General features: G+C 33.6%; 1 protein-coding gene across 1 annotated transcript in view; it reads right to left on the bottom strand.

Annotated features, from left to right (window-relative positions):
- Positions 1-989: 989 nt before the first annotated feature.
- Positions 990-11,554, bottom strand: part of LOC129220606 (Fanconi anemia group M protein-like) — a 57,120-nt gene continuing 46,555 nt past the window's right edge. The window contains exons 9-15 of the mRNA XM_054855036.1: positions 10,971-11,140; positions 9,642-9,848; positions 8,929-9,103; positions 6,782-6,909; positions 5,291-5,723; positions 2,567-4,813; positions 990-2,419 (exon numbers count right to left, since the gene is read on the bottom strand). Of these exons, the coding sequence (XP_054711011.1) occupies positions 1,047-2,419; positions 2,567-4,813; positions 5,291-5,723; positions 6,782-6,909; positions 8,929-9,103; positions 9,642-9,848; positions 10,971-11,140 (4,733 nt within the window). The 3' untranslated portion in view covers positions 990-1,046. The remainder of the gene's footprint in view (positions 2,420-2,566; positions 4,814-5,290; positions 5,724-6,781; positions 6,910-8,928; positions 9,104-9,641; positions 9,849-10,970; positions 11,141-11,554) is intronic.

Below are 11,554 nucleotides of genomic sequence, written 5' to 3'. Positions count from 1 at the left end.
AAACTATATTCTGTCGTGAAACACATAATGAATTAAAATTTTCTCAAATAAATATTAAACCTTTCCTTTTATATATGTATATAATTTAACACGCCAAAAGTTATGGGAAATTTTTCTAATAAAGAAGCATTTTGCTCCTGTCATACCATGATGGGTGATTTTCTAGTACGTTAAAAGAGAATTTAATGGGAACGTTTAAAAGAGGGAGTTCTGACGTCATTAGATCAGGATTTTTATTACTTCATGGAAGCTCAGGTAAGCTCAGAGCTCAGGTAAAATTATGTGTGCAAATTTTAACTAACAAAACAATATGTTTTTTTATTTCAATATGGGAGGGAAAATTTACATAGGATCATGGTATTCATACAAATCCAGTAATTAAAAATAATAAAATAAAAATACTGTAGAATAATTCTCACTTCAGTTTTCTTATACATAACAATGAGCTTTTTAACTGTATAGTACAAGTATAGCCTTGCGGTTACAGATAGTTAATAACAAAAGAAAACTGAATCAGTATAATCTACAGTTGTAACGAAAACATTAATCACACACATAAAAAATAAATTTATTTGTTTATACAAATTTAGCAATTAAAAACAACAAAATATAAATACTGTACAAGAATAAAGTCTCACTTCATTCAGTTTTCTTATAAATAACAATTTATGGTTTAACATTAATGATTCTGATATAAATCAAAGTTAAAATCTATATATAGACACTTTTTTATTCAAAGTTGAAAGACATTTTCCCCAATTCATATATTTCTTTTACAGTTTTAACAGAGAGACATTAGATAAAAAATGGAAAATTTTGCTAAACTGAAAAATGGCCAATGCCCTAAGGTTTGTCATGTTTGAATGTTGTTGAGAATTTGGCAGAGTAGGTTTTTGGTTCTTAAATATTGCATTTGGCAAGATTTTCTCCTGTTATCAAATGCTCAAACTAAAACAATTTACTCAAAAACAAGTATTGTGTTTGACACATTTCTAATGCATTATCTTGATTGTTTCATTTGAATTTCACATTTTTGATACCAATAATTAGGAATCAATATGGAAGTACTCACTCCTTAAATAATTAAAGATTTTCAAAGCTCTTTTGCTTGATATCAAACCAGCTTTCTTGATTTCGTGAGCAGAGCTCTCAAAAAACATTCTTAAAACAGGAAAATTGTACATGAAGTTGAAGGCACAGATGGGACTGACTAGAGGAAAACTGGAATAAAAGTTATAAAGGTCTTGATTACGGGAGTTTATTACAGTCGGCACGCTAATGTGGAGATTCCTTTTCATTTCTTTCTGGACAAGGCTGAACAGCAACTCGGCGGTGTGTTCAGGTGAAATGGAACACAAGATGTTTGTGTTCTCGTGCCAACAAACATTCAGAGAAAAGCTGAGGTATTTAGTGTCATTCTTGCTGAAGCTCAACCTCTGCTTGCGGTTATCTTTTTCGATGACGACAGTTATTTTCTCGTACATCTCTTGCATGATCTTAATTTTCTCAATGATCCTCGGCGGCATTTGCTGATTCAAAAATTCTGAATCGAGAACCCTTTCGATGGCCAGTCTGCTGCTGATTACGTAATCAGCGGAAGTTAAGTGCATCACCACTGGATTGATTCCGAATTTATTCCTCAAGAGGGAAATGACTGGTTTACCGGAAGCGAGTTCACGAGAATCAACGAGAATTGGAATGTTTCGGGGATTATTTTTACTTTCAGTGGTACTCTTCGAAGCCACAGCACTGTCAGCAGCTTCATCAAATCCAAAGCAAAAACTAGCTGGATGATTCCACACATCGTCAAAAGGAACTTCATTGCAATTTTCAAGGGCAGAGTTTGGGTTTCTTTTGTTTGCTTCACTGTCGTCTTTATGAACTACACCTCCACACTTCTCTTTTTCAGTGAATTTGACAGGAGCTTCTTTTTCCAATTGTTGGTTTCTTTCAGTACCAAAACTTTCACTATTTCTTAAATCCAATATATTCTCATCAAAGTTTTCTAAATCAAAGCACATTACTTCATCAGTATCTTTATGAAGAGCATCTTCACTGAAGAGTTTTTTTTTGCTGGATTTGACGTTGATCTGATTTTTTGATATTTCTCTTTTCCCTTGTTTGTTTTTCTCAATGGCAAAGTGCTCAATATCTTCAAACTCAGACAAATTCTCCAAATCAAAGCACATTACTTCATCTGAATCTTTATGGGGAACATCTTCATTTACATTTATCTTATCCATTGCAAATTTTCGCTCTTCCTGATTGTTTTTTTCAGCGCCAAAACTCTCAATACCTTCAAATTCAGATAAATTCTCATCTAAATTTTCTAAATCAAAACACATTACTTCATCTGCAAATTCTGGAGGAATGGAATGGTTGTCATTATATGTTACATTGTTTTGAATATTTCGGCAGTCTTCATTTTGAAAAGAAGAAAATAATAGAGAAACTTCATGTTTGGAAATTTTATTATTTGTGGAATCATAAACTATTTCAATATCATCTTGTTCAGGAAGACTTTTAAAATCAGAAGATGTTGCCTGTAATTTGTTTCTCCTATCACAATCAGGAAACATGTTGGAAGCTGCGGCATTCTGAGGCGCTGTATTATTGCGGACAACCGCAGCAGTTTTATTCAGAAACACCTTCCTTGCTAATTTTGATGAAAATTTTTCACTGTAAATGCATTTTTCCATTGCTTTGTTCACAGAATTTTCTTGAGGGTTTTCTGCACCTTTTGCTGATCTTCTTAATGTGTTTGAAATATTTTTACTTGTCACACTATCATCATTAAAACACCGTTCCTCACCACCGGTAAGTTTAAAACTTTTCTTCGGAGATGTTTCATCATTTGAGCTGCTAGAGTCCATTGTACGAATACGTTTAAATCTTTTCATACCAGTCTTTCTTCTTTCAGGTGTTTTGTCATTCTCAGAACTAAGATATTCAACATCATTATCGCCAACGCAAAAGCTATCAAACTCATAGTTGGAGTCGTCATAAATAGTTTCTGTAGCACCACTGTCATTTCGAGGTTCAAGAAATTTTAGTTTATAATTTTGCGGCAAGCCAGCAAAACCTTTTATTGACCTCAGATACAAAGCATGTTGATCAGTATCATTTTGTTGGGAAAGTGTACCATCATCTATAAAACTGTCATCTAACATGTCTTCATTTGCACTGAATTCTTCCTCAGAACTGTCTGGCTCCGAAACATCAGCCTGAGTGAGAAGAAACTTATTCCTCTTCCTCTTTTTACTTTTGGCACTTTTTGAATTGACTTTTTTGTCACTATGACTATCATCACTTTTTGAGCTGGTTGTTTTCAACTTTTTCACGAACTGGAAATCATCATCTGAATCATCGTTGTCGATGAACCTTCTTTTAGAACTAGAAGGAATGTCTGGCACCAATTCTTTAATGTTATTAGTTACACTCGACACAGAATCCTTGCAAATCCTTGAGGAGGCCAGAAAGGCTCTTGGCTCTGGTACTTTAAATAAGCTGTCATCAAGAATATTTTCCCGAGACAAATTCCTTTTAGGGAAACAATTTTTGACTGGACTACCTATTGTAGAAGACTGCAAAATGCTTTGTGAAGGTAAATTGTCCAAATTATATTCTTCGGCATCAGACTCTGGAAAAGCATTTGGAACTTCTGGAGAATTGTCTTCTGTGGATAGAGCACGCAATGATTCCTCTTTTCTTACTTGTTGAACAACACCAGGTCTAATAGTTGTATTATCATTACTTTCTGGACTCATTACATTTGGCTCATTAAGGCACTGCAATTCTGATTTATGAAATGTTTGTGGAAATACTTCAGATTTTGTGTTATCACAAATGTTCTCCTGAAGACAATCTGCCTCTGAAGGAAGAGGTGAGGTGAAAAAGTCAAACGAGATATCAAACTCTAACTTTTGTGTTGCCCCCAGATCTGCTTCTTTTATGGCTGGTAGCTTATCCTGCTCATTGTTTGAAAATTTTTCATCATTGTTACATTCAAAGACTGAAGGGAGTTGAGGAAGAGAACCATGACCAACTTCAGTTTCGGATTTTTGAGGCTTTTCATCTTTAGAAGAACATTCCGATACGGATGTCGACCTCTTTAAAAGATGCCTACAGTCAAAGTTAGGGACACTTTTGATGATTCGTTGTAACTTTTGACTATTTTTAGGTGGAGTGGGAGCTATTTCATCATCAGAACTACTAGGAGCATTTGACTTTGGACTTTCAGAAAGTGCTTCACTCTCCAATATTTGGTTATTTTTCTCTAAATGGCCAGTGCTGTTAATCATGTCCACTAATTGAGTTAATGTACACTGGGTAGCGCCAACAGAAGTATTTAACGTCCTTTTCTTACAATCATTATTAAATGAAGAACCAAAAGCTGATTTGTATGGATTTGTACTAGAAAAAATATTTATTTCAGAACTTTTGGGATTGTCAAACTCATTGACACAAAAATCTTGATTCTTTTCTGCTCTGAAGGAGCTAGTGCACACAACATCATTTTCCATAACAACTTTTTTAACTTTTAAGGTTTGGGAAAAAGAGGTATCAAGATTGGGTGAATTATCTTGTTTTGAGCTTGAAAACTGCTTTAGGATTGTTGAAACATCTTTTGAATTATTGGTTTTCAAAGTATTATCCACCTGAGGTGTCTTGGTTTCTCTTGCTAGGCATGATGGTGAAGTTGCAGTCTTTCCATGATCAAAATTAGGAACTTTAGAAGACTCTAAGATTTCATCCGGAAAATCAAAATCTAGGTCGAAAGAAATTGCTTCACAAGCCTCTAAACTGTCGAATACTGCACAAGAACTTTTGTTTTGTTTTTCAACACAGTTGAGATTCGGCGATTGAAGAGATGACACTATACTTTTGCCATCAGAAAGTTTTTCCATTTCCCTGAAATTACTTCCCTTGCTCAAATAAAGAGAACCATTTAAACAGCTAAGCTCATTTCTTATTGATTTACTAGTTAATGAGGAATCCAAAACATTGACAGATTGGCTTAAATTATTTCGTTCATTTAAAACTGAATCATTGCTTGTTCGCAATTTTGTGATCGGGAGTCCGAAAGGAATATTCCTGCCTAGTTCTTTTGCTTTGCGTTTTAGTTTTGCAGTTATTTTTTTATTCAAAATGTGTAGTATTGTATCAAATGATTTAGTGCTTTTCACTTCTACCACATGATCATTGTCAAAACTTCCGACGCTTATTTTTAATGGAGGCGGCTTTAAATTGAGAGGAGGACCTTTATTTAAAGATTTTGTGAAATCAATACCAAATAATCTTTTCAGTAAATTGTCTTTGGGGCTGAATTTCTCACTATTCAAAGAGAAAGATGTTCTTTGAATGACTTCTTGCTCAAGCAACGAGTTTTGTTCAGACCCTAGACAAATAACATCTGAGTCTTCTTCAAGTAACATGTTTTCATAGTCATACAAAGGCACATTATTCGAGTTTGAACCATTGTATACTCCTGTTCCACATTTCTTTGTGGGATACAATTTATCCAACATCTTGGGCGACAAGTCGAACTTTGGAATATTTTCTGAACTTGTTTCAATTAGTTCCATAATTTCAACAAGGGTGGACGTCTGCCTTGAGTGTGAAACGAAATGAGTCCTCTGTGGAGTTGTTTGCCATAGGATCCATTTAGAAAATGAAAGTTGCGAGTCATTTTGCTGATGAAGAGAAGAACCACTCTGTAAAACCTGTAACAGAATTTGCTATCTATAAAAAGTTGCAATACCTTAAGAAAAATTATTTCATGCACATATAACAGTCAAAAGTGACTGTTTTTAGCAGAATTAAAAATGCTTCAGGAATAGTTACTACTATACAATTAAAAGTTTTCCCACATTTTATGTTCAGAACACAAAAACCTTAATTTTAAATTAGGTTATAAACAATTCGGGTTCCATTGTAACAAATTAGTTCTGTTAATCTACTATTGTGTTTCCCAATTCCTGGATGATACATATTGATTCATCTGCAGAGTGGTGTGCATAACAATTTGTAGAATAAATGTGTCCCCAGTGAACTTGAACTCACAATAGACACAACTGGATGAAATTGGTGATTTTTTCTGTTTAAATCATTCTCTGACATTTTGCAACATGCATTCTTGCTCGTATATCTCTAGACATTTAAATAAATGGGTTATTGTACAAAATTTATTCCTTATAGTTGTTTCCAATTGACACTCCAGGCAATTCTGGTTGGCTTAAACTTAGTTTCTTTTCTGTTGGAAATTTTAAAATAAACTTAAATTTTAGTCAGTAAACACAGATCACATTCACATAAGGTGTAGAGAAAAAACCCTGATATGGTAGAAGAAAACTAACTGCAGTTCTGAAATCAAGATGCTTATTTCATTCTGTAACAGCTCAAAAGTCTAACTGACCAAAATTTTTATTAAAAATTGTTCCCCTGAGTTAAGGTAAATCCAAACATTAATCAGCATGTATAATTGTATTATGCATTTTGAAAAATTAGTGCTTATAACGCACCTATTATACACCCATATGAGCATTAAGCTTGATTTTGTTTAAAAAATAAAGGTTGTTTCTTTTATTGATGTTTTTTTAACTTTTAGGTGCAAAATTAGGGAAAATATAATTAGTAGAAACTTAAAATTTTGATTTCTGCCCCCCCCCCCTCCCCATGGTATTCTTGTGTTCAGCCTGCTTTGCACTTCTCACACCTTTCTGGTGCCGCCACTAACAAAGTTTATCTTTTTTACGGCATGAAAAAATAAAAAGGAACTTGCCTGTTTTTGGGGCTTTAAAGAGACCATTTCTGATGACGGCAGTAGTGGTTGATCATTTTGAGGCACCTTAAAGCATGCATCATACTCTGTTTTTTCTTCTTCATTCAGGTATGCAGTTGCTTTGTTTTCTGCATGAAAATTAATGTTAAAAAGCAAGTCACATTAACATGGAAAGTTTTCACACATAAAATGGATAATACAAAATGAAACAAATTATCACTACTTATAATTGAGACTGTCACCGGTGGCACCCCAAACTGAAACTTTAGCAAGGGTGGAAATTTTCAATTTGCTAAATGGAACTCCTAACTTTTCCAAATGATAAAACATGGGTATGCATACATAAGTTAATCTAAGTTAAGACATTTGAGAAGTCCCCAAATTTGCAGAATCACTAGACAAAGTTTGCCGAATATGAGGAAGTCACAGGGGTCTCCTATTGGGGAGCACCTGGTTGTCAGTACCATTGGACTTAACAATATACAGTAGACCCTCATTATTAAGTGGGGGTTATGTTCCACGGAAAAACCGCATAAACCGAAACCACGTAAATTGAGACCTAATAGTGGTGTTAAAATAGAGGCTAGATTCCGTAGATGAAAAAATACTTCATTCTAGTGATGACTAATTGCACAATAAGTTCAATGTGTACTTATATCGATTTCTATGCACAACATGCACAAAGAAAATATAAATTAATTTTGTGTTCTGTTTATAAAGAACAGCTGGCTATGATAGTCTTATGGCAGTCATTAGGAATTTTTCTCTGTAGTTCTTTGCAGAGCATTAATGCATCCTCTATCACTTGCATCATTTCCGTAACAGAATCTTCCTTCACTAACAAATCAGAAAGATCATTTCTATTGTCTAGGAATGGCTCAAATTTTTCAATGTGAAAGTTTTTGATTGTGTGTCATTGATGTCAGTATCCTCGTTGGTTTTGGCCTCCTTTGTCACTCCTAAAAGCTCTTCTTCCAGTGATTTCTGAACTTTGAGTTTAATAACTTTACTTCTGGAAAGAGCTCTGGAATCAAATCCTATAAAATGTCTCCAGTGGCCCAAGCTCGATCATTAGCACGCCAATATGCAGTTTATTACGTGTAATCTGCAAACTTTAGGAGTTTGGATTTTGAAAGAGGAGAAAATTTTATCTGTTTTCATTACTGCAATAAAATAGAGGTGTCAAATCTTAAACTGAGTATAATCGAAACCGCATAAAATAAACCCGCATAAAAGGAGGGTCTACTGTAATACATACAAATTGGTGGATTCTTGTTATTTTGTATTAACAGAGTTCAACTGTGTTTAAATTCAAAATCTTATGAGACCAGGAAGGTAAACCCCAGCCTGGATTGACACTGGTTCGACCAGCAAAAATTGTAAAAACCATTGCATGAATGTGTTTTGGGGTAGTCAAAATGTGTAAACAAAATAAAAATTCTATTGAAGTGACTAAAGAAATTAGTTGATAATTTTTATGCATCAACTAAACCTTCGCTCTGACAAAGCAGACACAAACACAAGTAAAATTATGTTTAAGAATACTTTCTAACATTTAAAAAATAAAAAAATAAAATAAGAAAGAAAAAATAAAAACTGAAGGATTAAAGGTAGTTGTAAGAGTAAAATTATCTTTTTTCACACCATAAAATATCATAGAAATAAAAACACAGCAACTATTTTGGCAGTGGATGCAAACAGATTTCCAAATTTTTAGTTCTTAGAACATATTGGTTCTGTTGTCCTCAGTATCTTAAAATGAATTAGCCTAACATTACTTTACCTTAACTACAAATTTAAACATTTGTCTTACATTGTATTTTACATGTTAATTTTGAAAATAAGTACTGAGACCTAACCTAGAGCCATTAATTTTACATCCAGTCGGACCTCAATATATGATTATTCCCTGGGACTTCACGCAACGGATTTTACGAGCGATTCATACTTGACTTTGACAGTAAATAAGCATGTATATAAAGTGCCTAAAATTATTTCTAAAATTTAATACTTTCAATAATAACAGTTTACCAGGCTATAATTTTTAATGAATTCCATTGATTAAAAGTAATGGAATGAACAAAAAATTTTATGAGCACTAAAAATCACAGAAAGTGAAACGTGTACTAGTAAGAAAGTGAAGTTACGTTTTTTCTTGGTAGGTATCTTCTTCACCTCAATCTCCACATTCTTCTTCACGCAGACGGGTTTCACCCCATTTGGAACCAGAGAAGGGTTGTTTTGATACAGCTGGGCACCTGAGAACCCCTTCTTGATGGCCTGATTAATGCTCTTCTTCTGATACTCACATGTTTTGTATGTCTGGAAAAAATGGTTTCAACAAACTGAATCAGGATGGATTAATGTAGGGGGGGGGAGGGAAATACAATAAAATGCTGTAGTTAGGGAAGGGGAAATGGAACGACATACCCTCCAATATTTGGTGCATTTCGTAACAATTATGCAAATTTAATGTATATTAATTTTAGAGTCTATCTGAACCATGAAAAAACCCTGATGGTTGCAAAGGATGCAGAAAGATGGTACAAAAAAAGGATGTATGCATTTATTCGCTTGTATGAGGAAAGTAGGCTTAATTTTTTTTAAAAAACATTGCAGCAATTCAGCAGCAATCTTTAAACATCTGCTAAATATTATCCACACTACTTAACATTTCTTTAATAGGCAAAAGAAGGTGAATGGAAAAAAATGCAAAGACATTCTTACAGGCATGGGTTCTTTGCGCAATTCTCTTTTTTATTTAAGGAGGCGAGAAAAAGAGAATAACCATAAAATTAACATAAAAATTAAATTCAAAGAATGCTATTGATTAACAGGAAAATCACGCACATGAACTCACCTGCTCTTCTTTGCCTTCTGATAACAGAATAATGATTCGTCCCTTCCTAAACCTCCCCGTGCGACCCATGCGCTGCACTAGTCGAATGGGGGATTTTGGACAATCATAACACACTATCAGATCCACTTCTCCAATATCCAGACCTTCTTCTCCCACACAGGTAGCAACTAGAGTATTGTAGCCTCCTGTACGAAACTTTTCAATAACCTGTCAAGTAAAAAAAAAAACTTTGCAATCAAAACAGGCTCAGAAGTGATATTTCATTTATGGATGATACAAAAAGAATGGTGAGCTTTCAAATATGTATATTTCTAAGAGTAAAAATGTTTTAAAAAAACGAATTTTTTACGCACTTAAACTATTCTTAAAACGTCCTATGCACCCTCTCCTGTCACCTAAATGACATCACAGCTGTACACTAACTCCTGCCGTAGACGATGTAGCATAAACACAGTCACAAAAGTAATTGCTGTAGTGATTCAATTTTTCAGTTTTTTGAGATTAGCTGATAAGGGAGGTATAGACACAGTATCCTTTGCCCCACTGGAATCAATCAAATGGTGTTAAGTCTGGTGACTTAGGGTGTTAATCATAAGGTGCTAAATCACCTTCCCCTAGTTGGCATTTTGATTAACCAAATAAAAAAAATAACAAGGTGGACACATACAGTAACACACAGAGACAGCTACCAGCAGCCAATTGAAAATTTACAACTCGCTCTGTCATTCAAGCTCCAACAGAGCTGTATGTCCAACATTCTCAAATCAATACTTTAATGAAACCCCATGATTCTTTTTGAACCACTCTTTATATCTGCAATTTATCTTTAAAAAATTACATATACATTTAAATAAAATAACTTAATCATTTTCAAAATAAATGCTTATATTTTCACTAATGCATGACTTTAACTATTATTAACTATTATAAATTAAAAAAATTTATTTCCAAAATACCATATTAAATGTAAATATTCTTAACCAGTCCTTTTACCCTTTCTTACTAGAAGACAGTCTGAAAGCTTTAAATCTATTTTAAAGTATCTGTGAAAAAAAGTGTTGGCAATAAAAAAAAAACCTCTATCACTTGCAAAAAAAGTTGATAAGAGAGCAAATGACTATAATAATAATTCAACTTCAAGCTAGAGCCAGAAATTTTTCAATGGTGAGGTTTTCAATATCTTTTCAAGTACAGATTTTGAAATCTTTTTTTTGCTAAAAGTTTTTCTCTTAGACTTATCTTCAGATAGAAATCAAATTACTTTCTGCACCAAATGTAGTGGGCATCCACCAGAAAAAGGAAACCAAGAATTTCAGAGGATCAACTGACCTGTAGCTGCAGCTTCTGGGTGAAAGCAGTGCTAGAGCCAACTTTTGCAGCCTGTCCAAGAAAGCTCATCACTTTGATCACAGGCTCATGCCTGCTCAGTAGCTCTGTTATCTCCTGGACACTGTCCCTGTACTGGGAAAAGATCATAACCCTTGTTTGCTGCACATTATCTGAAAATAGACCACATTATTTCTTCACAAAGTTTTAGCATTTATATCAAATTAAATGCAACACATGGTATAAAAAAATTTGAATTGCTAATTTTAAGTTGCAAAATCTGGTGATGAAATTTCGAATAAATTTTTAATGTTTTGCCCAAGGCTAGGACGTTGATAGATGAAAATTAATAAGAAATGCATCTAAAAATCAACAAAAATTACTTTAAATTGAAGAAAAGTAATGACCTTAAAATTTATTTAAGAAAAAAATGTTTCAGATAGTTTTTATGTTGTTTTTTTTTTTTTTTTTAATTATAAATCTTAACTTGTAAGTATAAATGCAGTTAAACTTCTATGAGTGAACACCTCTATTGACAGCCAATTACCCTGAGGCACTGATTTTTTCCAACTTCTACTATACATTCA

Source organism: Uloborus diversus, chromosome 4 (assembly GCF_026930045.1).
Source record: "Uloborus diversus isolate 005 chromosome 4, Udiv.v.3.1, whole genome shotgun sequence".
Taxonomy (NCBI): Eukaryota; Metazoa; Arthropoda; class Arachnida; order Araneae; family Uloboridae; genus Uloborus; species Uloborus diversus.
Note: the sequence above shows the minus strand (reverse complement) of the source record. Positions and strands in the feature narration are given on the sequence as shown.